The 26,841-nt window shown below is 39.1% G+C and overlaps 1 protein-coding gene across 1 annotated transcript in view; it reads left to right on the top strand.

Annotated features, from left to right (window-relative positions):
- Positions 1–20,722, top strand: part of LOC113234392 — a 61,372-nt gene extending 40,650 nt beyond the window's left edge. Inside the window, exons 3-12 of the mRNA XM_026469702.1 lie at positions 252–407; positions 2,137–2,289; positions 4,158–4,293; positions 7,450–7,634; positions 9,731–9,952; positions 12,151–12,420; positions 13,555–13,803; positions 14,532–14,786; positions 15,795–16,046; positions 20,360–20,722. Coding sequence (XP_026325487.1) covers positions 252–407; positions 2,137–2,289; positions 4,158–4,293; positions 7,450–7,634; positions 9,731–9,952; positions 12,151–12,420; positions 13,555–13,803; positions 14,532–14,786; positions 15,795–16,046; positions 20,360–20,629 — 2,148 coding nt within the window. The 3' untranslated portion in view covers positions 20,630–20,722. The remainder of the gene's footprint in view (positions 1–251; positions 408–2,136; positions 2,290–4,157; positions 4,294–7,449; positions 7,635–9,730; positions 9,953–12,150; positions 12,421–13,554; positions 13,804–14,531; positions 14,787–15,794; positions 16,047–20,359) is intronic.
- The last annotated feature ends 6,119 nt before the right edge of the window (positions 20,723–26,841 follow it).

Below are 26,841 nucleotides of genomic sequence, written 5' to 3'. Positions count from 1 at the left end.
ACCTCTAAGGGTGGCTGTTCATGCGTGAAGATTCATTTTTATAAATAGCGCCTAAACTTTAATTTAGGAGCAATTATTTTAATGGTTGATTTGCTATTTCTCCAATTCAAGGTGTTTTTCTCTCAATATACTCGAGTAGTGAGAACCGATTTTTATTATCTCCAGCGTCAAGTCCTGTATAGTGGCGAACTAGGGGATATTTCAATAAAACTTAGCAAATAGACGTAATTCCACGTATTATTGGATTGCAGGTGGTTGTTTTGCTGGTTGACACTCAAGGCTCCTTCGACTGCCATAGCACAGTGCGCGATAGCTCCACTATCTTCGCTCTTTCAACTCTCGTATCATCAAATCAGGTCTATAATCTATCAAGAAATATTAAGGAAGACGATCTCCAACATTTGCACGTTAGTACAAAATTACATTTTTTTTTATGAGATAAAGTAACGGGACGAACTAGTCGTACGCCTGATGGTAAGCGATACGGGCTTTAAAATGCAAAGATTTGACGGACAATGCCACTGCGCCCGTCGTCTGAGACATAAGTTGACAAGTCCCATGTGCCTGTAACTTCATCAGCACCCTTACCCTTCAAAACCGGAACTCAGTAATGCTGACATTACTGCTTGGCGGCAGAAATAGGTAAGGTGGCAGTACTATCCTGGACGAACTCTTTCACAAGGAGCTCTACTGCTATAAAAAGATGATTAATGGATTTTCTTTTATGAAATGTAAGTGCGCATTTGATTTCCAACTCACCTGATGGGAAGTGACGATGAGGTCGACTATGGAGCATGCACTACATAATACCTATTCACTCTCGCCTTGAAAAGACACAAGTTACAACGTTCACGGAACAAGTCTGCAGCAGGGAATTCCACTCCATAGCCGTTCGCCATATAAATGTAGAAGCTAACGCTTCATGCGAACCTTTGTAACATCCACATCATAGCGGTGGAACCCAAGCCTACGCCTAGTCCCCCGGTGATGGAAAGGGGAAGGCGGAATTAAATCGCGTAATTCCAAAACACACTCGATATATCCTATATGCAGCTGGTTAGTGTAATTTGTGCTATTTTACTCTGCTAATTGTAAATGCAGCACTTGCAAAATAGCGGTTTGAAGAAATACGGGAGAAAAATGGTTTAGATATATAAATAGCTGACCTAAAAGCGGTTAAACACGCGCGCGACTGCATCGATACAAACGCGCGATCGCATCGCCACACTTGTGAGTAACCATCGATGCAATCGCCTATAAAACGCACGTGAGGCGATGCAACCGCGCATTTCACGAACGCGCCGTGTGTAACCACTCTTATACCTGTAATTAGAGAATCACTTCGTTGCTTCTCAAGAATAGTGACCCAATTCAAAATCGATTTTTAATTGGGTCAAACTTTTTTAATTTATTACAGAGATAAATTCAGAAGATGCTAAATTGTATTGTGATTGGGTTCCAAATTTTTCATTGGATAGAATAACACAGAGAGACAGAGAGCGATTGGAGGCATTGGAGAGGCAGACACTGGAGAAGAATGGAGGGAATCAGTTGGACGGAAAGAAAAACCAATGAGGAGGTGTTAAGAATAGTGAATGAAATTATAAGCTTATTAAAGACAATAGAGAACCGAAGAGGTTTGGTCATCTGATGCGTCACGATAGTTTTCTTAGAAACATAATAGAAGGGTAGATCGAAGGAAAGAGAGGCAGAGGAAGACCGAGACGTAGTTATTTAGATCAGATAGAGGAAAAAGTTAATGTCGTGTTGTATCAGGAAATCAAGGCTAAAGCGCTAAACAGAGATGATTGGAGATTACTCCACCGACAAGAGCCTACCTCTTAAATGAGAAGAAGAATAATCACATGACAATATTGGGATGAATTACGACTGGTCAACTTTGGGTGGTAGACGCTTCTCAGCTTTTTAATCCATCTTCCTGTTGAATTAGATGCTTTTGAGATAGGCCACTATTCTAGAAAGCCATCGATTTGTACTCAATAATTTTTCCAATACAGGTTTGCGGGATTTTTTCAATACAAAAGTGTGTTCTATATTAGCATACAACCGAATTGTGTGTGAATAACCAATGCTTATTATACCAATGGTGCAAAGTAACGTGTGTCGTTGTTGCAGCTTTTCACAGAATACGGAAGAATGGCTTCGGAGTCCAGCAATGGTGTTAAGCCCTTCCAAAAATTGATGTTTCTCGTTAGAGACTGGGAATTCGAGTATGAACACTCATATGGCATTGAAGGAGGACAACAGCTACTGGACTTGCGACTGAAAGTAGGTATTAATTTAACTTTTGTTGTAGGTTTTAACCTTCAGACTTCTTTGGGTTCTCCGGTAAAAATGGGTGTTCCGCAGGGCTCAATACTTGGACCTTTCTTATTTCTGATTTATATTAATGATCTGCCGTTCTTTGTTAAGGACCATTGCGAAATAGTGTTGTTTGCTGATGGCACATCCTTGATTTTTAAAACAGACAGACATGTCATTAACTATGACCATATTAAATGATACCCTCTCTAAGGTAGTTTATTGGTTTAATACTAACAATTTATTGCTTAATGCCAAGAAGACAAAATGTGTTAAATTTGAATTACCTAACGTAAAATCGATTAGTCCAAGCATAGAAGTCCAAGTCCAAGCTAAGTCCAAACTCATGGTACCACGATTTCGTTTAACCAAGGTAAACAACTCTTTTATGGGGAACAGTATACGTTTTTACAATAAGATTCCGGAGCGTATATTAAGTTTATTGTTTCCTGAGTTTAAAAACTACATTAAAAATATTTTGAACGAAAAATCATATTACAAAATTGAAGACTACGTGTTAGATAAAGATGTATGGAAAGACGACACGGCTCCAGAATCCACACAAATTTGATTCAAAGTGTATTCCATAGCATTTAAGTTTATTTGAAAAGAGCAATCCCTAGAGTTTCTTGCTCGTTCTTCTCAGGGAGGTCAGCGTAGTGAACGAGCAGTAGCTTAAATGTGACGATTTCAAGTGTAAATTTATTTTACCTATGGAATAAATAAACTTTGACTTTGACTTAATTTATTTGGTTTGTTGTAATTATCAATGGTCGGAACAGGTGTTCCAAATGAGTAGATAAATGTCTACTACATATTCGCGGAGCGACAGAGTGGTTAACACGTTCATCGCCGACTAGAATTTTCAAAAACCGACTCCTCCGAAGAACAGAGTCCGATGTGATTATACAACGAAAAGAGGATAAATACATAATCTCGTTATTCAAAATAAGACCTAGCTCTAGGTGTTTTCAGAATTTTATGTATTATTTCGTTTCGGAAGTATAAATCGAATAACGATCGATTTGATATCCACAAACACACAAAATGTACAATGTCCTGAGAATAAGCAATCTTGCACATAGATCTTTGTTTTATGGATGAGTCGAAATGTTCAAAAAATGACATTGACGCTTATATGTATGACCGTTTTTGGTCTCATTTGTATATCGTACCTTAGAGTGAAAACCTCGAAACGATCCGGCCGGATTCGAACCGACGTCTTCTAGCTTACCGTGGCAGACGCTATACCAAATAAGCCATGGAACGAACCAGCGGACCTCACAAATTTTTCTATGTGCTTGTCATGTCTTTGTATTTGGTTTTTCAACGACTTTTTAGCCGTAGCGCCATCTATGAGAAATCTAAGTATTTCGTCACCCAGTTAGATACCTTTACAGCTACCAGCCCCGGCTAGAGATGTCGCTATTCATTGCATTTTAAATTTTAAAAGTTTAGCTTAGTTGGTATAGCGTCTGGCACGGTATGCTAGAAGACGTCGGTTCGAATCCGACCGGATCGAAGGACTTTTTTCTTTTTTAAAGTAGGCATGCCATCAAAACTCCTAAAAACCAAATGGCAACAGAAGTTCGTCACTGCCGCGTCGATAATTTTATGTGGCTAAATACGTAACGTTTGCCACCTGTTGCGGCGTGAACGAGCATCGGAAACTTAGGTATGTCGTGCCGGTCATATTGACCCACCACGGCGATGAATGTGTTAAAACCATATCCCCTTGGCATTATAAGGGTGCGTTTATTCGACACAAATTTCATAAAGCAATTCGATTAAGCATCTTGTGTTTGTATTTAGCATTAACTCTTCTTAATGCCTAGGTGACCAACAACCAAGCAAAGGAGCTGCAGGATGTTAGAAGATGCATCTTGGACTGCTTCGTAACGTCGCAGGGATTTTTAATGCCACATCCTGGGTTCGCTATACGTGATCCAAATTTCAGAGGCTGCCTGTCAGGTAATATAGGTCTAAAACGTGCCCTTTGCACAACAAAGCCACGTATGAGCTGTAATCAAAACGATTTTGAGGGCTCTCTTTTTTGTTGAATAGAGGGTACATCAATAGTGGTCCCATTGAAATAAAAATAATAATAACGCGCACACTCAACATAGCCCCGCACTAGGGAAGCCCTATGTCGCGGATGCCATGGACACACACATAGACAACCACAAATTGCACTTAAACCCACGAGAGAAATAAATGTAGGCCATACAAATACTCTGAGACTTCTGCCAAGGAGGCAGTTATATATAATTTAGACTGGGATACTAATTTGCCTGTGAAGAGAGTGCGTTAGCGCTATACGTAATCAAGGTTTCTTACATTTGCTTTAATACAGAGTATATTTTAATATCCTTTTTGCCCACCGTAACCGTTTTGCCCAACTCCCTACATTGTAAGTATTGGATTTAGCACGGAAGGAAAGAAATGAATGGAAGTGCCTTCAGCCTTGCCGACACCGGAACCGATGTCACCAAAATGCACGCAAACAAATCGACCCCTCCTACGTAAAGTATCGTATGTCGAAATTGCCAAGTTTACAGGGAAGCGTTTTAAAGTTCTCCGTTTTATTCGGCAAAGCTCGTTACTCAAATAGCGTGATCATCTAATACATCATCTAACTGATATCTAGGATTTTATAATACTCTATGTGAGTAACGGGCTTTGTCGAATAAAACTGAGAAATGGTAAAGTCACGTGTTGTGCTTATTTCAGTGAATTCAGAATATTTAAGAGGCTCCTTTGTAAACTTGGCAATTTCGACATACGATACTTTACGTCGGAGGGGTCAAAATGACAAACACTACAAAATCTTGACAATGATTGGTCATAGTTTCTAATTGAAAAAGATGTAACAAATATGGATTGTTTAATATAATTTAAACTTTACCCAGTCGCCATATCGTTGAAAGTCTAATACGTTTATTGCAAGTTACGACGTTTTGATTTTATATTGACATTTTATTCAACGTGCTGCCATCTTGCGGCCTGTAGTTGGTCTACGACGAACGATTAACATCTGATCAATTCGATAAACAGAAAATTGAGAATTTGTTAAAAATAAGACTTACCGACGATATAAAATACTATTACCAGCGTCTGACGCTTACTAACCACTTCTACTGTACCTATAACAAAGTCCCTTATAACCTTTCGTCCCTCGAGTTTCAGTTCATGCGGTCAGACTTTGGAACACACTTCCTATTTCTGTTCACGAAAGTACAACGTTAGAATAGAACAGAAATAGAATAGAAACGTTTATTTGCCAGTATACAGTAATTATACAGATCTACAATAAAAATAGATACAATGTATTAAACCTGCAAGGAGGTGTGCAAATATTATTGAATTAAATAGTATACCCTCGAAAATTATTTGCAGTTCAAATCAACTGCCTCCGTGGCCGAACGGTTACCATGCCGGACTGCCACTCCCAGGTTCGATTCCCGGGCCGGGAGAAATAGGCCTACAATTATTTCTCTCGTGAGTTTGGGTGTAATTTGTGGTTGTCTATGTGTGTGTCCATGGCACCCGCGACACAGGGTTTCCCTAGTGCGGGGCTATGTTGAGTGTGTGCGTTATTTATTATTATATTACTTATTATTATTATTACTTCAAATCAATGTAAATTACTATTTGTAAATTCTAAATATTCCATATTACTATAGAAGCAATGTGTCATAAGACATTTTGTCAACTGTGATTTAAACGTAGGTCCGTGAAGTAATTAAAATTCATTTGGTAAATTATTGAAGATCCTTATGCACATATTGAAGCAGTTATTCTTATAAATTAATTTATGTCATCGAGGTTGGTACAAAAGATTCATGATTTTAGCTCTGGTTTGTCTTTGTATCACTTCACCACGTGTTTTAAAATATTGAGGATAAGTGTTCACGAATACGCAGATATCCCTTATATACATGCATGGCAAAGGCAGTATGTTTAGTTTTTTGAACAACGGTTTGCAGCTATCTACATCTACTGAGTTGTCCCATAGCATAAGACCGTAGTTGAGTACGGACGAAACGTAGCCGTCATAGGCCTTCAGCGCCGCTTCTCGACAGACAATTTGCCTTAGTCTTCGCAGAGCGTAAACAAATCTATTTAGTCTCATACAAATTTGTGCGATGTGATCCTTCCAGTTATGATGTTTATCGATTGTCAATACAAGAAAGTTAAATGTGTTAACTTAATCTTTAGTGTCAGTGTTGTAGTGAATTTTAATTGGTATGGGATTTGAATTATACGATCTAAATCTCATAAATTTAGTTTTGATTATATTAATACGTAGGTAATTAATGTCCATCCAACCTATTTGGTAGATGGACATTAATGAAGTTAGCTAATTTTAAATTGAGATTTAGAGCATTATTTATCTACTGTTCCATCCAGTTTATAGGTATTATATTTTGAAATATTTATTTATCTAATTATTTATCTAGTTTATAATAGTTTAATGGTGAATATTGTATCACATCATTTTGTATTTTGTGCACGTGAGCCCGTTATTACAATTATTTTCTCCTGTATTTTGGTCTGCAGGAAGAAATTTCTAATAGAAATAAGCAGTACCTTTTGTTTGTTTTCCTTTTATTAAATGTAATATGTGATTTTTCCTGTGCAATAAAAAAACGGCAAGTTTAGTGTATATGAAAATTTTTATAAGACTTTATCTATTCCTCAAAATGTACTATGTTCCTCTTACCCCACCTGATTGTTACGGCGTGTCCCCACTATCTACGGTTCCCACTACGTCGTGACGACAGATAGTTGTACAGTTTAAAGTGTCGTGGTTTGTTTTACAACACGATTAACTGTCGTTCACGACTTTTTTGTTGTTGACAGACTGTCGTGACAATGAGAAGAGCTAGAACGACTGTCGCCTGACGATTAATAAAAAACGTCACGATAAAAACGTCGTAACGTGTTTTTGTTTTTTTTTTTGTTTCGTCAACGACACGACAGTCGTTCAACGATAGAAAAACGTCCATGACACAGGACAGACAGTCGTAATATGGGAACAGGCTAAAATCGACAGTCGTCCAACGATAAAAAAGTTACGACATAATGGGAACGCGTCCAAATGTAAAAAACAAAATTTATCTTCAGATTTGAGTGAAGAATTCAAAGAACAATTGCTCCAACTGATCCCACTGATATTGGCGCCTGAGAACCTACTGCCAAAACAAATCAACGGGGAGACTGTCAAAGCCCGTGATCTGTACCATTTCTTTAAATCGTACGTGGATGTGTTCAACAGCAACGAATTACCTCATCCCCAGAGCATAATAAGGGTAAGGTATAAAATAAATTACACTTATTTATATTAAGATTCTCATGAAGATTACACTATACTAACATTTGGAATAAACGCGTTTACATACGAATAGGTATTTTTCACACCTACCTAGTTTCCCGACGTTTCAACCAGGTTGCACTGGCCGTGGTCACGGGCTGTCGGCCAGGCAGTAAACGCGTTTATAACCGTTTTCAAATGTTAGTACAATGCAACGCGAACGTTTAAAACTATATATAACCGGGAATCTATAATTCCGGGATTTATTGCCCCTCGTCCGTACCGGGAATTCCCGGGAACAAGCCCTAGTTGGAAGCTACAATGTCATAATATAATGTGACATGACGACCTCCGTGGTCGAGTGGCTTGCCCACCGGTTTTCAAGGTGTCGCCATGTCTGAGGTCCCGGGTTCGATACAATAAAAGTTAGTTTTCTATTATTGTCTCGGGTCTGGGAGTTTGTGATACCGTCATTGTTTCCGATTTTGCAACAGTGACAAGTGCTTTAGCCACTTATTTTGGGATCAGAGCAACGTATGTAGAATAGAATAGAATAGAATAGACATTTATTGCAACGCCACAACACATAGATACAAAAAAAAATAAAAATATTGTTACCACTTAGACAAGCAAAACAAAACAAAAAGACATAATTAACAAAATAAAAATAAAATAAAATAAGACAATAACAAACAAAGAGCAAAACAGAAAAAGACTAAATATAACAACTACAAATGTTGTACTGTCATGTGTGCGGTTATGGCGTATGCAATAGGACTTCGTTCAGCTTATGCCACAGCCGCAATCGACTGTGGCGCTGGTTTTCAATGAGCCCTGAGCTGAGATGAGTGACAGACGTGTGTGTCACAAAATAAAAATAAACTGTATTATATTGTAGATCGCAAAAGTACTTAAATATATCAAATATACAAATATACCTACTGTGTGCGTTTACAGTGTGCTGACGTAATTACGTAATAAATAAAGTTATAAATCTCGTTCGCTCCGAGTCGGGTTAGACGAAAAATGCGCGGACTGACGCACTCCCGTGCACAACCCTCCCGGGTCGGGGACGCTATTTGACAACCGGCACATCGCTGATCACACGTTTGCTCTGTTTAATGTGATGTTGTCTAATATACATTATGTATACATATACAGGTGTAACCGAAAGATGCAGTGGAAATTCAAGGACGTAGAGAGTTACTTTCAAATAGCAAATTGGCTTTGACCATGGGACCTGTCAGTGTCAACCGTGACCATGGAACCTGTAAAGGGCCCGAAACGTCGGTTTGTTTGAAAAAACAAATATACGCGATTTAAATCCGGAATAATAGTTTCATTTTTTATGTGTAACAATCGCGAAAACCTAAGAACTCGATTTGATATTTTTGTTGAATATTTTGTCAAATTTTCATTTCACAAGCTCATTTGAATTGTCAATTTTTGTAAGATTATACATACCTACACTGTATTTAGAACTATGTCTATGAAAAATGCAAATAGGAGACATCCGAACCAAATCCGGCTATTCTTGTTAAAACTTATATGAATAAATATTGATTTAGGTACCAGTAGGCCAACTGTCAGAATAAGAATTTAGAAGGCATTGACTTACAAATAAATGGACGACGGGTCTAATACAAAAACCACGAAAAAAATGTCCCAAGTCAACCTATTCGAAGTTTAAATTGAAATGTCATCGCAGTATCGCGGTGTCAGTCGAACAAATGACGACTAAAGCGGAGTTTGACGCTCTGTATACGATTTTAACGCCTTACAAGTGCGGACACTTTTTAGCGCGGACCCGACGTCCATATAATTGTAAGTCAATGGTAGAAGGCAATAACGCCATTAGTAATCATTAGACCGTCGTAACATTCACAATTCTGTCATTTTTGGCAACATTTCATATTCTTTCACAATCTATCGTTAAAGCTATCGATAACAACTACATAACTATTTAAAATTATGTGAAAAGTTTTGGGCAAGCCTACAAACGTCATTTTATTAGGCTTCAAAAAAGACAGACTATAGGTAGTGAACATTGGTCCGAGAATGACCGAAATACAGTGTCTGAGTTTTATTCCACAGGCAACATCTGAAGCGCGATTGCTCTCTGCGGTAGAATCAGCGCGAGACCGGTACAGACAAAAAATGGAAAACGTTTGTGCCGTTGACGCCCCGTGCGTGTCACATGTGGTTTTGCGTGACATTCACGAGCGCACGTGCTGCGAGGTGATGGAGACTTTCAGCCAAACGAAGGGTATGATTGACCTTCAAGATTTGCAGACTCGCGGTGACCAACTAAAGCAGGTAAGCAGCTAATTTTCTATTCTGTTCTATTTTTAAATTTCTGGTTTCTCTTGAATTCAGCCAATGTCTAGTCAGTCATGAGTTACTTAACACTGTTCTTTAAGTGTATTCCGGCTTCTGGAAATATTTAAATATATAAATTTATAATTTTCCACCACACTTTGTGTGATTGCACACAATGCAACTGTTCATACCCGACCTCCTAATGGCAACTCCCGAACACAAGCCGGAACTCTTGGCGACTCGACTGCGTTGTTGCTCTTTAGCAACAATCAGGGGTCACTTGTCAAGTGGTCAAGGGTAAACCTGTGGAAGCGAACAACATCAACCCCCATAACTCTTTTAGAAAGAAATGGACGGTTATTCGGTTTTTTCGGCTAACCGGGTAACCGGTTTGCATGCCCTAATTGCATGGTGGCTAACTTGACTATAATGCCCCAAATAAAACCTACGGGCCTTTTTCTTTCAGGATTTTTGTAAGTTCATATCGACACCGGAAAGCGATCTTGTCGTATCTCGAAAAATAGGACTTTACACCAGAACCGAAAAATTATTTAAAAAAATTATTTCTTTAATTTGAATTAGTAGAAAGTCAATTTTAAGGTATAATTATATACATCATAAAAATAATTTTTTGAACTTGACCAAATGAAAAGACGCGTAATGAAGCTTCATACTTGATACTTGTCTTTTAATTTTGTCGAATATTACTTATTTGACAGTAATTGTTTCGGACGGATGTCGGACGGAGATGGAGAGTAGCCCCACTGGTGTAAAGTCCTATTTTTCGAGATACGACAAGATTGCTTTCCGGCGTCGATATATACATACATACACTGCATTTAGAAGTATGTATTTTAAAAATACAAAGAGGAGACATATTTTTAAGTTTTTCATATTAATTCTATACAGATAGTCGAATCCGTCTGTCCTTATTAAAATGTATATGAATGAAAATTGATTTCGGTACTAGTAGACCAACTGTAAAATTAAGAGTAAAGAAGGCGGTAATGCAATTAGCAATCAATAGGAACTCGTAATATTCACAATTCAAACATTTTTGACAAAAATTTGTCTTTCGCGATCTATCGATAAAATTGTCGACAACACTACATGACTGTTTGAAATTTTAAGAAAACTGGCATTTTTGCAAATGTCATTTTACTCCGTCTTCAAAGAAGATAGACTTTAAATACAAAATCTTGGGTTCACATGATGAAAAGTGTGCCAAGAGGCTTTCGTAGTTGCAAAGCCTTGAATACCGCCATAAAGGATATAATATCACGAATTGTGTGCCACGGAATTGCACATTTGAGGGTCGAAACACAAAACTTCGATGCGACGTCGCAATCAATAACGGCAGTGCAACACTCTTTTTACGATCCTTGCCAGTACCTAGTTTAAAAAATACGGTTGACGATCGTCAATTAATGGTTACCCGAACCGTGGCAGTGAGACGCCTTGCCGTACAAAATGGCGTCGCAGCAATTCGCGTCGCAGTTTTCTGCGTTGCTAATTGACCTTTGGCCCGTGGGATCCCAGTGCCCTTCATATGTACAAAATATTATCCAAAAAATTAATAGACTGTCTGGAAAACCCAAGGACTACCTTGCACAACACATTAGCATAGCAATACCAAGGGGGACCGCTGCCAGCGTCTTGGGCAATTTTATTCATATAATTTAAAAATTCTAGTTTTACTTTCTAGTATTTAAACTTTTACTGTCTTTTTTACCTTACCTGTATATTATCAAAATAAAAATAATATTACTGATGAAATGTGATTCCGTTTTGCTGTTTTTCCCACACAACCGAATGGAACAGCCCTCAATTGTTAGAGATATTATCTATATTACAATAAATACAGAATATTTTTGGGATATACGGAGATTGTTGACACACAGGTCAGTTGTTGGCGCTGTACTATCTCAGCTTTCTAATTAGTGATTTCAGCGCAAACGAGAGTTAATATTTAAATGTGATATAGGTAAGGCCCATTTGCCTGATAAGTTACCAGGGAGGGATGGCCCTTATTTCGTCTGTATTTCCGGTTATGTACTCGATGGGCCTTTATTTCCTGATCCCGAATATGTAACTCAGTTTTGATAGAAAATGTTAGTGGTGCCCTTTTTCGTTCCAAGAGTGGTTATAATAAACAGAGCCTAAGACCGACAAGTAAAAATCTTTACTTATTTTAGGAATTGAGCAACCAACTAGGATTGTATGAATTAATAAACGAAGGGAAGATTCACAAACTCCGTGGGAATGCCAAGAAGATTTACGAAGAATCTATGCAAGCTGCAACGCAGTCACGTGAAGATAAATCCTTTTGCTTCCACCCAAAAGACCTGGAAGAAATCCATCAAGCCGCTATTGATAAAGCGTTGCAGCCGTTTGATAAAACAACAAATAGCTTGTGGATATTTCCAGGACACGAAGAAGACGAGCATAGAAATTCATTGTTAATGGTAAGCTTATTTTTTTAAGGCCTGCTAATCATAAATCATCTCAGTGGTGTGTCGATAAAGTCATTGGCAGGATTTAGTGCGTATGGTATTCTAGTAAAAGTTGACTGTAGTGCCTCAGTGGCTAGCCATCGATATTTTTTTTTATAACACCAAGAGACGGAAGGAACAAGTCGTGCACCTGATGGTAAGCTACACGCCTGTCCATAACGATTGCAGTGCCACTCAGAGCATTAAATCGCAACGATCTCAGGGGCACTGGCACTGCGACCGTCACCATGAGGGTTCCCATATCACGACTATCTGTCGTGACTGTGTTATGGACGTTTATTTTATCGTTAAACGACTGTCGTGTCTAGCTGTTCCCACTAGAACGTGACGAAATCATCGTTTAAGACTGCGATTATCTGTCGTCATATTTTTATCGTGACGATTTATTTATCGTCAGACGACTGTCGTTCTAGCTCTTCCCGCTGTCTCGACAGTCGTAACGTTAAAAAAGTCGTGAACGGCAGTTGATCGTGTTAATACGTGAACAACTTCATTTCAAGACATAAGATGAGAAGTCCTATGTACCTGTAATTTCACCAGCACCCTTACCCTTCCAAACCGGAACGCCGTAATGTTCATATTACCGCTTGGCGGCAATAATAGGTAAGGTCGCAGTACTTCCCTTGACGAACTCTTCCACAAGGGGCGTGACGGTGCCCTTCAGATCTTTGCGATTTAAAGCTCTGAGTGGCGCTGCAACTGCTATGGATAAGCGTGTCGCTTACCACCAGTGCCACGACTTGTTTGTTTTTTTTATATTTTCTTTGTTAATAACATTGACTTACAATTATATGGACGTCGGGTCCGCGCTAAAAAGTGTCCGAACTTATAGGGCGTTAAAATCGTATACAGAGCGTCATTCACGCTTTAGTCTTCGTTTGTTCGACTGACAGCGAAGCAAGCAAAATTACACAGTACTGCGATGACATTACAATTTAAATCTAACGTTTTAGCTTTTTCATATTCCTTTACATGTCACTACGTTTAAATAGGTTGACTTGGGACATTTTTTTCGTGGTTTTTGTATTAGACCCGTCGTCCATTTATTTGTAAGTCAATGGTTAATAATGTTTTTTTTTTGTAAAGGAGCTAGAAGATCGTTATCGTCAACTGCGTGATCTCAATGATTCAAACAACAATGCGGCCGTGATAGAGGCTCGTGAGGATTACTTCTCTTATCTGGAGACCGTGTGTGCAGAGCAAGATTGTCTAAGCGACCAGCATTTGGATAGAGAACACGAAAACGCTCTGGAAAGGGCTCTGCAAATATTTCAATCAAAACGGGTCCGCGTAACCAATTTCTCTGAGGATTTCTACAAGTCCCTTCTTGGAAAGGTATTTTTCTATGATATTAACGGGACGAACAAGTCGTGAGTCTAAAAAATAATAGTTGGGCGGATGGGGTGTTCCAGTTCGTGGAACACGTGTGCTGGACTAGATTTTGATTTGAAACGTGATTAAGGAACATTAATTGTGGACAAATAATGTTACGTGATTGAGTTGTTTCCATTTCACAATTGATGTAATTGTCTGGCACAGACATATTGTATAAGAAAATTTTTCATCAGTAATTAAGATGACGGCCTCCGTGGTCGAGCGGCTTGCACACCGATTTTCATGGTTTCGCCATCTCTGAGGTCCCTGGTTCGATATATATTGTCTCAGGGTCTGGGTGTTCGTGGTACAGTCGTTGTTTCCGATCAGTGGTGCCAGATTAGGCGATTTTCCGCCATTTAGGCTACTTCGAGGGGTCGTGCGGCAACTAAAAAAGTGATCGGCGACTCGGCGATAGTTAGGCTATGTTTGAAATAGGAAAAGGCGATTTTAGGCTACTTAATAAAATATCTGGGGAATTACAAACTTGATTGGGAATTTTGTGGGGAATAGAGTTGTAAAACAACTCATTTGGGGGTTTGAGTATTTCTACGTGGGATTTTATGGCTTGGGCGAATATCGGGTGCTTTTTACTTAAGCTACTTACTTTGAGATCAGAATAACGTCTGTGATGTTGTTATTGTGAGCAATCGCTTGGAGTAACATTACTTACCTTCTTTGTATGCCAGGAAATTCAAGAAAAGTTTGGTAAGATACACTCGCTTAATGCAAGGAAGAACCAATCGAATGTAGCTGCGTCAATTGGTCTGTACCGCAACCGCATGGCGGCATTGGTGGGACCTGATTCGTGCGCGCTGCACCCCCAGCGGCTCGAAGAGCAACACGATGATGCAAAAGAATCGGCCCTTAATGAGTTTCATTCCAAAAGAGCATTCGGAGAACACATCGAGGAAACTGACGAATATAGGAGCAGAATTGTTGAGGTAATTCGACCTTGAGAGAGTTATTCCATCTGTAATAGCAGCAAATCGATAGTCGATAGAATATTTATCGACTGCAATCACTAGCTGTTTGCAATGATACCAAGTGACAGGACGACTAACTGCTACATTAGTTGCAATGTCACTCAGAGTTTTAGGGCGCGTTCAAGTTTAGCCGCTGTTAGACGCGCTACAGCACGCGCTTCAGCCGCGCGACTGTCACTTTTCATACAAATTCTAGAAGTACTGCAACCGCACGGCGCACGCTCGGTTGCCGTCACGGTTAGTCCAGTGTACCTACATGTTAATTTTTCAAATTAACCACGATGGATGAAAATTGAATTGATGAAATTATAGAGAATGTTAAACAACACCCTGCAACATGGGGTAGTAGTTCCGCCAGTTATTCCAATCGACTGGATAAAAAAGGCATGGGAAAATTTATCTCTAAAATTTATTGACAATTTTGAAACTGAAACTACAACTGAAAAAAAACATAGCAGATGAGCAACTTTTAATGCCTATATGTGAAGTGTGCGACCCCAAGAACTAGGTAAAAAGTAATGTTTTTTCGTCAGAATCCATCGCGTAAATGAGTCGAAAGATAAAACATCACAAAAATTTGGTCGCACTTCGCAGCGCGACAGTCGCGTGGACGCAGCGCGGCCGCCGCGCGGCTGCAGCGCTTCTAACAGCGGCTAATTTGAACGCGCCCTTAAATCGTAAAAACCTGTGGGACCCTGCTACTTTGCCTGTCACTCCGAGACATAAGCTGACAAGTACTCTTCAAAACCGGTACGCAGTAATGCTCACACTACTGCTTGGCGGCAGAAATAAGTAAGGTGGCTGTACTTTCCTGGATGAACTCTTTCACAGGGAGCTCCACTGCTACATTGGCACTTCACATGATTACTTCCACTTTGATTAACTTGGATTACCGGCCAAGTAACGCCTGAATCTATTAACTACTTTGTTATATGTATTTATTGCGACTGTAATGACATTTTCCAGGAGATCCAGCGACACTTTTTGTCTGTGTGCCAATTGAATGAAACAAACAACATCCTGGCAGTGTCAGGGGCTTACGGTGGCTACTGTAGCAGCATGGATAATGTATGTGGCGTGGGCCGCATGCGGATATCAGAAGATGCACTAGGAAATGCGCACGAGTACGCCCAGGGCTTGGCACTGCGCATCTTTAAGGAGAAACGGTTCGGTGGTGAAGAGTACAACCCTGACACCCACAAGGAAAAACTTAACGAGGTCAGATTAAAATATTTTTTGAAAAATATCACTTAGGAACTTAGGGCTTCGATTTAAGTTCTATTTTGGCCGTAAGCTCTTTAGTGTACCTGCATTAATTAATTAATAATATTCACTTAAAGATGGACAATAGTTACATAGTAATAATACTATAATAAGATAAGTACAGCGACTCGGGGTAATTTTCGGGTTCCTTTTTTTTTTAATAATAACGCACACACTCAACATAACCCCGCACTAGGGAAACCCTGTGTCGCGGGTGCCATGGACACACACATAGACAACCACAAATTACACCCAAACTCACGAGAGAAATAAATGTAGGCCATACAAATATTTCTCCCGACCCGGGAATCGAACCTGGGACCTCCGCGTGGCAGTCCGGCATGGTAACCGTTCGGCCACAGAGGCAGTTCAAGTTCAGTTCAGTTTTCTATACTCTATCTTTTTTGAAGACGGAGTGAAATGACATTTGCAGGGTTGTGTGTATTCATAAAATTTTAAATAGTCATGTAGTTGTTGTGGACAGTTTTATCGATAGATTGTGAAAGAGGTACAATTTTGCTAAAAATGTCTGACTTGTGAATGTTACAACGTTCTAATGGTTACTATATAATTGCGTTATTGCCTTCTTCATTCATATATTGATAGTTGGTCTACTAGTGAAGAAATATTTTTTTATTTATATACATGTTACTCAGGACGAACGTAGTAGGGACGAACAAGTCCTATGCCTGCTGGTAAGCGACACACCCTAACCGTTATAGTGTCACTCAGAGCTTTAAATCACAAAGATCTGAGGGGCACTGCCTCTGCGCCCGACACCCTGAGATATAAGTTGACATGTCCCACGTGCCTATAATTTCACCAGCACCCGTACCCTTCGAAACCGAAACGCAGTAATGTTCACGTTTCTGCTTGGCAGCAGAAATAGGTAAGGTGGCAGTACTTCCCAGGACGAACTCTTATAAGGAGCTGCTCTACTGCTATGCTACTATATGTCTCCCCTTTGTATTTGTAATACTTTCATAGCTCTAAATGTACACACGACAGCATATCAAGCCACACATTGACGTATTTTGTTCCTGGAGGCGATTTTCGAACAAAAATGGGTAGTCTGATGTGCCGTTGTTCGTATTTATATGTAAGAACTTCCAAAAATTGACAATTCAAATGAACCTGTGCCCAGCAGTTTGACAATGGGCCGATGATGATCAAAAGTTTTTGCATGCCATAGTCACGCTTATGGAATAAATAGCCGAACTTGTCTCAAGTGCGTGACCAATATTCAGTCGATAGTCGATAGAATATTTATCGACTGCAATCACTAGCTGCTCGGAAGCGGGCAACACTTTTGTGCAATGAGCTGTAAATTTACTCCGTCTGCAAAAAAGGCCGACTTTAAATCTTAGGGGATGGAAAACAATAAAGGCTTTAAATCTATTGGCTTTACCTCAATCCTATGACAAACGTCAAACGAAATGTCACTAAGGCTCAACTCACACTGGCGCAAAGTCGAAGCGTCGCGTCGCGTCCTTAAAATCAGTGAGCATTATAATATCATTGCTAAAAATGATCCCACTGATTAGCTAAATTTAGTGAGCATTGGCAACCGAGCCATCAGCTTAAATAGGTAACAAATAATTAAGAAACTCAAAACCTAATAATATTTAAACAAAAAATTTAACACAATCCCCCATTTATTCTTTCAACCTTCACAGGGGTAATCCTAGGTTGAGTTTAGTAATTAGTATACATTGACTTACAATTATATGGACGTCGGGTCCGCGCTAAAAAGTGTCCGAACTTGTAAGGCGTTAAAATCGTATACAGAGCGTCAAACTCCTCTTTAGTCTTCATTTGTTCGACTGACAGCGCGATACTGCGATGACATTACAATTTAAATTCAACGTTTTAGCTTCTTCATATTCCTTTACATGTCACTACGTTTAAATAGGTTGACTTGGGACATTTTTTTCGTGGTTTATGTATTAGACCCGTCGTCCATTTATTTGTAAGTCAATGTTAGTATAGGTGTCAACGGCATGAAGTCTATAAATTTATCAGGAAAGGGGTAAACAGCTATGAGCGGGTTGCGTTAGCGCTCCTTGTGATAGAGTTCGTGCAGGGAAGTACTGCCTGTAAGGTTGCTGGTGAAATTACAGGCACATGGGACTTGTCCACTGATGTCTCAGGGTGACGGGCGCAGTGGCAGAGCCCTTTTTGCGATTTAAAGCTCGTGAGTGGCGCTGCAACTGTTACTGACATTTGTTGATTTGACTGTCTCCGTGACCGAGCGGTTACCATGCCGGACTGCCACGCAGAGGTCCCAGGTTCGATTCCCGGACCGGGAGAAATATTTATATGGCCTACATTTATTTATCTCGTGAGTTTGGGTGTAATTTGTGGTTGTCTATGTGTATGTCCATGGCGCCCGCGACACAGGGTTTCCATAGTGCGGGGCTATGTTGAGTGTGTGCGTTATTATTATTATTATTGACAGGCGTGTGTGTAGCTTACCATCAGGCGCACGACTTGTTCGTCCCGCCATTTGATGTTATTATCGAGTATATAACCAAAAAAATCAGTACAGAGTACTAAAAAAACCGACCTCAAATGTACGTGGAATTACGTCTATTTGCCAAGTTTTATTGAAATATCCCCTAGTTCGCCACTATACAGGACTTGACACAGCAGATAATAAAAATCGGTTCACTACTCGAGTATATTGAGAGAGAAACGCCTTGAATTGGAGAAATAGCAAAATCAAGCATTAAAGTAATTACTCCTAAATTAAAGTTAGGCGCTATTTATAAAAATGAATCTTCATGCGTGAACAGCCACCCTTCGAGGTGGATTATTTTCTTCAAAATGAAATGGGACCACTATGGAAGTGCCCCCTTTCCAACATAAAAAGAATCATGAAAATCGGTTCACAAATCGTTATCGAGTTATCGCGTAACATACATACAAAAAAAAGAACATACAGTCGAATTGAGAACCTCCTCCTTTTTTAAAGTCGGTTAAAAAGAGAAATAGAGATGAAATGTTATATAATTTATTTGAAAGTTATTCTGCTAAATCATTACGGTGACTTGAGCTTTTCTATAATGGACGAAAAATTTAAAATTACATATTGAATATTTAATTACCGATGAAATAGGATTCCGTTTGTTTTGTAATTAGATGTTTTGCTGTTTTTCCCATACCACCAAATGGAAGAGTCCCCTGTTGTTAGATATATTATTTTTATTACAATAAATATAGAATATTTTTGGAATATACGGAGACGTAGGGGAGCGTGGGGGAATGGTAGCCTACTAAGGAAAATTGACAATAAAAGTCATAATTTAGGCAATTAAAATTTTTATTAGTTATGAACGTACGCTTCACATATCTGGGTACTAGATAATCACAGAAAAAATATGAAACTAAAATAAAATATTTGGTTAAAAAAGAAAAAACTAAAGCATGTCATTCGCTCACATTACCCCACAGTTCGGGAAATGGGAGCCGGTAAGAATCCCGTATGTCAAATGGGAGCCATTACATATAATCAGTCTGAAAAAAAAATTAAAGTAATAAAATATATAAGTTAAAAAGTAATGAAAATAAACAAGAAAGTGTTTAAAGAATATCCATATATATTAATATATGTATAAGTGAATATTGTAATGGGATAAGGAGAGCCAAATAGCTCTCATTACCCGCGTAACATCGAATTGAAAAAGGAATACGTATAACAGTAAAAACATTTCTATTTTTATTGTGATGTCAAGCATAACTTCTAAAATTTGATAGATTTGATGACATAGCTAGTGTAAATACAATGTAGTATCTAAGCATTTTAACGCTTACCTGGGATGATGAAATTTAGCAAATTTTATAAGCTCGGAGCGAAAAACACACAACCATCTCATACGACTAAACGCGGGGTTCTACGGGGACGCCCACGGGACTCGAACCTTGTCGAACGTTAACGAAGACATAGGAGTGCCGTTTGCACAAATACGAGCATTGGGAAAGTCCAGTTTAACACCGCTCTCATTACCCGCGGGCTCTCAATACCCCACGTTCCCCTACACACAGGTCAGTTGTTGGTGCTGCACTATTTCCGCTTTCTAATTAGTGATTTCAGCGCAAACGAGAGTTGATTGATGATTTAAGAGTGATTTATGTGATGGCCCTTATTTTGTCTCTATTTCTGGTTATATACTCGATGGATATTATATATATATAAATAGACTTTCACTTGTTTTTGTTTTTTTGTTGTCTTGTCTTGTTTTGGTTGTTTCACAACATTACTAATGCAGGATATCAGAGAGCGGCTAGAGTACTACAGGGAGATAAATGCAAGGAACTCTGAGCCTCAAGAGTTAGTGGCGACTGACGACAATAATCGTAACGCGATGCTGGTGGCAGCCGGGTTAATAGCTACCACGGCGTTGACGGGAGGCTCAGCTCTAGCAGCGATAGCAGGCGAGGCGATGCTGGGTGGAACTCTGGCTACTGCCGCTTTGGGCGCTACGGCTTTTGTCGTTTCCGCCTTTGACAGGTTTCGTCAACGTCTACGTCGGAATTGATCGTGTACAGTAAAAATATGACGACAGATAATCGCAGCTTCGTACCATTCTGTCGTGCAAACGACATAGCAGCTGCCGTCAACCGATAAATTGTCGAGTTCTTAGGTTTTCGCGATTGTTACACATAGGAAATGAAACTATCTGTGAAACTAATGAAACTAGTCTGCGAGCATGTCATGGATAAACCTACACATTCAATGAAGTTTGACAAACCCCAGATCCTTGCAAAAGAAGTCCGTTATCTACCCAGAATGCTGCGAGAGGCCATTGAAATTAAAAAACATCCTAATTTCAACAGGGTAGATGCTTTCTCCGTACCACCAGTTTGGGATCCAGTATTTCCTCTAATGAAAAATCCCAAACAGACATAAGACTGCAGTACTAATTAATATGTTTTAGTTTATTCTAATTTCTATTAATAATTAATAATAAATTAAATTTAATAAAAATTCATTCAATAAATAATTTGTAAAACTTAATGTAGCGTAAATTGGAATGTTTTCTTTGTAAAATTAAAAATAAGGTATTTAATTAATAACTATTGTAACTATAGTGAAAAAATAGGGTGGTTTGCATTAATATAGACATAACTGGTTGAAGACTGTACCACCTCAGTCAACCGTGACCATGGGACCTGTAAAGGGCCCGAAACGTCGGTTTGTTTGACAAATATATGCGATTTAAATCCGGAAAAATAGTTTCATTTCCTACGATAAATTGTCGTCACGATCTAATGGGAACAGCTAGACACGACAGTCGTTCAACGATAAAATAAACGTCCACGACATAGTCACAACGGATAGTCGTAATATGGGGTCAGGCTAGACGCGACAGTCGTCTAACGGGAAATAAAACGTTACGACATTATGGGAACGCGCCCGAATGGCGACGTCGCCATGGCATCCCGGTGAGACAGGGCACTAACGGCGTGTTCCCATAATGTCGTAACGTTTTATTTCTCGTCAGACGACTGTCGCGTCTACCCTGTCCCCATATCACGACTATCTGTCGTGAATGTTTACGTTTATTTTATCGTTGAACGATTGTCATGTCTAGCTGTTCCCACTAGATCGTGACGACAATTTATCGGTTCACGGCAGCCGCTTCACGACAGAATGGTTATAGCTGCGATTATCTGTCGTCATATTTTTATCGTGACATGTTATTTATCGTCTGACGACTGCCGTTCTGGCTCTTCCCATTACCATGATAGACTGTCGTCGTAACATCAAAAAAGTCGATAACGACAGTTAATCGTCTTTTATTATATGTGAACAACTTCATTTAAATATACAAGTCACGACCCTTTAACCTGCACGAATATAAGTCGTCACGACATTATGGGAATGCGCCCTAACAGCATTTACCACGGAAGAAAAAACAATGGAAGAGCCTTAAGCCTCTACTAGCATCAGAAAACACACATTATCACAATGTCAATAATATCACTAAGATATCTAGATAATTATTGATCGTAGTTTCTAATAAAAAAAAGAAACAAATTCTTTCCATTTGAAATTTATTAATATTTATTATATATTCTTTCCATTTGAAAGATTTTTATAAAATAACTCCACTAGTTTTGTTATGATTATAATACAAAGACCGAACATATAGTTAGAAAAATTTAACGTTAGCTTGAGGCACCTATAAAGGTACTAGCTGCGGTGAGAAGGTTCTCTTTATATATGAAGCGTATACCTTTAATTCGTGAAGGTAGCAATTATTGGTAATACATACTTCTGGATTGCCTCCAGAAGAAGATGGATTCTTTCCCTTCATGCTGAACAAAGAGGCGACCAACCATCCTGACGTCAGAATAGCTGGTCAAATTTTTTTTTAATTTCTCAGAATATATCATAGGTAGCAATTATTTAGAAAAGGTAGCAAGTAGGTAGCAATTCTTAAATATACATTCAGTGCCAGGCGCCCCAGGCGACCAGGCATCCTGACGGTCACAAATTAATAACCTACTAACTTTCGTATTCGAATGATTTGAATGATCATTCATTACTAATTAGTAGTACTAATCCATAGATTCCCTAGAGCATTTCTGTTCGTTATCACCTAGCCCTCTCTGACATAACGGTAAATACTGTATAGGTGACGGGGACAGGGATATTTTGGTATGGACATGATGAATGAGGTGTTCCGATATAATAATCATTCGACTCGTGCACCCGACCGAATGGCATTGGCATTCGGTATTGTTAATCATTCGACTCGAGTCATTCGGATTGTGCTTGGATTCGACTTGGGCGAATGATTTGCGCATTCGAATGATTAGTATTAGTAACAATCAAAGTCGCGCATCGCTGGTATGAATGTATAAGTTTTGGCAGGAGCGGTTCTCATAGTAATCGAGGCTTAAGGCACTTCCATTGCTTTATTTCTTCCGTGGATTCAACTGCCATTGCAAATATACTCCGTTTCAATCCATTTTGAACAAAAAGTAAACAAACAAGTCACTGACCCGACCATACACGATTTAGTAGTGGCCAATTGTAACGCCAACTACAAATCGATTAATTAATTGAATGAATCGATTTGTTCAATTGAGTCATACTAGCGGTTTTCCTTACATAACCTATATGAGCACATTTAAAATTTCAATTTAAATCCTCCTTCAAATCCTTACACTTAGATACTCGTTCGATTGCGATTGAAATGTTTTATTTAATAATCGATTACTAAACTTTAATTAATTGAACCGAATGTTTTTTTTTGGACAGCACTATGCAACTATAGGCAAGTCATAGAAGTATAGATGAATAATAACCTCACTTTTGGACTATCATTTTTCAAATACGTTTTTACGATGCTTTTCAAATGAATATTGTTGGAAACAGTGATGATATATCAAGTCGAAATATTCGTGAAAGTGTTACTTATTCGATTTATTGAGTGATTGCTTTAGAATTTTAACCAAACAGGTTTACTTTTTGTTCAAAATGGATTCGAACAGACTATAGATCATAACAGTGTAGCAAATATAATCATAATTGCAATGTAATCTCAATGGAGTCTCAGTGGAATTACAATGACCAGTGTTTTCAAGCGTCATCTGAGATTAGCTTTCTTTGTGGTTCCTCTAGCATGCTAAAAACAATATAAGTACATAGGTACATAATATGAGTAGTCCACTTGCAAACACTGAGTCGTCAGGATTGCAATGGAAACACAAGCACTGGAAATACGACCCTAATGGCAGGGACTTGACGACCCTAAGGATCGTATACTCAAGTCAGGACTTGAGTATTGCAGTGAGAAATTCTTGAATTTTATACTCACATTATCGGGCAAGTGCAATCAAATGTGACCGAAGAAAAAGAAATGACAGATAATGAAAATACACTGATGGTTGATAACGTGGATTTAAGAGTTAAATTAGATTTAAGTCGTATTTTTAACTATTATTATAACAAAACTAGCCAAGTTATCATTGTGTTGTTGCAAAACTAGCTACGTTAATTCTGAACAATTACAAAACTAGTTATCTTACGATTACTGTTGCAAAACTCTCTATATTCAATTTTTAAATGGAAACAAAGTAAAAAGTTTAATACTGTGATTTTGTTTCTTCATATTGTTTGTCTTTTTTATCACAATTTTCAGATAATTAAAAAAAGTAGGTACCATTTAAAATCCGTTTCCGGAACAATATCTAATTTTTTTTTACTTTATAGCTTTTTTACTCCACGCACATAACGCAGTTTATTAGTGGACTACTCATATTACTTTTGCTTCAAGTATGATCTTATTATGGTTAGCTATATATTTTTACTTCCTGTTTTGTTTACTAGACAATAAGTATCTTCTTTGACATACAATATGATAAAGGATAAATATTGTTTTTTTTACCACGCCGCCACTCAATCTGCCACGAGGCCTTAGACTATGAAAACTAAAGGACATGTTACGTTGACATATATAAATCAGACGTTATATGCATCGATACTATATAAGGTTATATGTATATGATGCATTTCGACGTCGAAAACATAAACATGTTATTGTCTTTATTTAACTATTACGTGCCGTCTTAAGCCAAAAGAGATAGCATTACATTGGTCTGTGTCAAACACGGGAATCGAAAATACGTAACGTCATCTTAAATGCTAACCGTGTCCATTTCGCAGTACATGAGGTACATGATACCGTTGTCAAAGGGAAATACATCAAATGTCAAAACAAATGTTTTTCCAAATGTACTATTGAATTATTCGCATGTATTATAATTAAATTGGACAAAAATATTGACAGTGAGAATAATTAGGTATTCATAAAAATGCGACGTTGCAGCATTAAGGGATGTGACTTTAGAAAAGTGCAAATCAATCGAATGTTACATTGCACAGGCATGTGTTATTTTTTTGTCTATAAATCACACAATAGCCCAAATATTTCATGTAATTAGACTTATTTAAGTAGGTTCTTTCATTTACCATTACCATTCCATATTGTGTATGCGTAGTGAAAATGACGACGCCAGAAATTGACAAATTAATTTTTTAAACAACATCTTTAATTAAAAAGTCACTAACTTTTGTCGCTCATCTATGCCACCTCTGTTGAGGCCGGACGGCACGCGGGCCTATACTGCAGAAGACCAGGCAAATCTTTTTGCCTCAATCTTTGCAAAGGTTCGCGTCTGGATCTCATCTTACTTCAGGGTGGCCGCCGGCCGGCCAATTCGCATACGCCAAAAAGAGGTAGGTACTTGGAATCTAGACGTGAATAAAGCTAGCGGGCTAGATGGAATTCCAGCATTAGTCCTACGTAACTGTGCGCCTGTGTTGTCTCCTGTTCTCACACGCCTACGCCTGTATAGGTACCGCCTCTCACTTGAGACTGGTGTAGTTCCCAGGTCGTGGAAGCTTGCAAACATGCAACCTGTGCCGAAAAAGGGAAGCAGAGCTGACTCAGTCAACTATAGACCTATCTCAGTCACTTCCATACTCTGCAAGACTATGGAACGTGTACTCAACAACCGTCTCCTGTCGTACCTTGAAGACAACGACCTCCTCAGTGATTGCCAGTACGGATTGCGACGAAGGCGATCAACTGAGGATCATCTTGTGTATGCCATTCACATACGGAGCGAGGCTATAGAAAAGCAAAGTGAAGCACTTGCAGTGTCCTTGGATATTTCTAAAGCCTTTGACAGGGTCTGGCACTCAAACGTTTAAGTAAGCTTCCCTCTTATGCGCTTCCCACTGACCTTTGCAATTGGATCTCGGATTTCTTGAGCGGACTTAGAAGGCTACTCTTCCGAACATATGGCGATAGATTCCTCAGGGTTCCGTACTGTCTGCCACTCTCTACTACATATCAATGATGTGTTAATTCCAGGTACCTTTGCGTATGCTGATGACAACACAATTGTAGATAGGTACTTGACCAATGCAAGGGTCAGTGGAGAGGAAATCCAATTTTGTCGAGAGTCCATGGTTAGCAGATTGGACTTGACACTGAAGGCAGTCTCCGATTGGGGCGATGCCAATCTTGTCAAATTTAACGATACCAAAACGCAGGCGTGTCCGTTCTCCACAAAACGGAGTCCCTATGAGCTGTCTCGGACTTTTCGTGATATATCCATTCCGATAGCCGACTGTCTCCAGCTACTTAGAATGGACCTGTTGTCTAATTTGTGCTTCGGCAGATACATTGAATCCATGGCCAAACATGCAGCAAGGAATCTTGGGATCCTTGCCAGGGTGAGGCGTTACTTCACACCGGGACAGTTGCTTCAGCTGTACTCAGCTCAAGTCCGGTCGTGCATGGAGTACTGCTGCCACCTTTAGGATGGCACTGCTATATACCAACTGGCCACCTTGGATTCAATTGACAACCGTGCCAAGAAACTTATAGGTGACTCGGAATTAGTGGAGACGAAGCTGCAGAGCCTTGAACACCGCCGTAAAGTTGCCGGTTTATCGGTATTTTACAGGATATATCAAGGAGAGTGTGCGATGTGTAATTCCACACGATTTAATTCCGCTTTCCCCTATCCGTCACCGGTGGACTAGGCGAAGGCTTAGGTTCCACCTCTATATTGTGGATATTCCAAAGATTCGCACAAAGCGTTACGCTTCCACATTTATATGGCGAACGGCTATGGAGTGGAATTCCCTGCCTGCAGACTTGTTCCCTGAACGTCATAACTTGGGCCTTTTCAAGGCGAAAGTGAATAGGCATTATTTAGGTGTGCA

This window comes from Hyposmocoma kahamanoa, unplaced genomic scaffold (genome assembly GCF_003589595.1).
Source record: "Hyposmocoma kahamanoa isolate Upper Pololo Valley unplaced genomic scaffold, ASM358959v1 84, whole genome shotgun sequence".
Taxonomy (NCBI): Eukaryota; Metazoa; Arthropoda; class Insecta; order Lepidoptera; family Cosmopterigidae; genus Hyposmocoma; species Hyposmocoma kahamanoa.
Note: the sequence above shows the minus strand (reverse complement) of the source record. Positions and strands in the feature narration are given on the sequence as shown.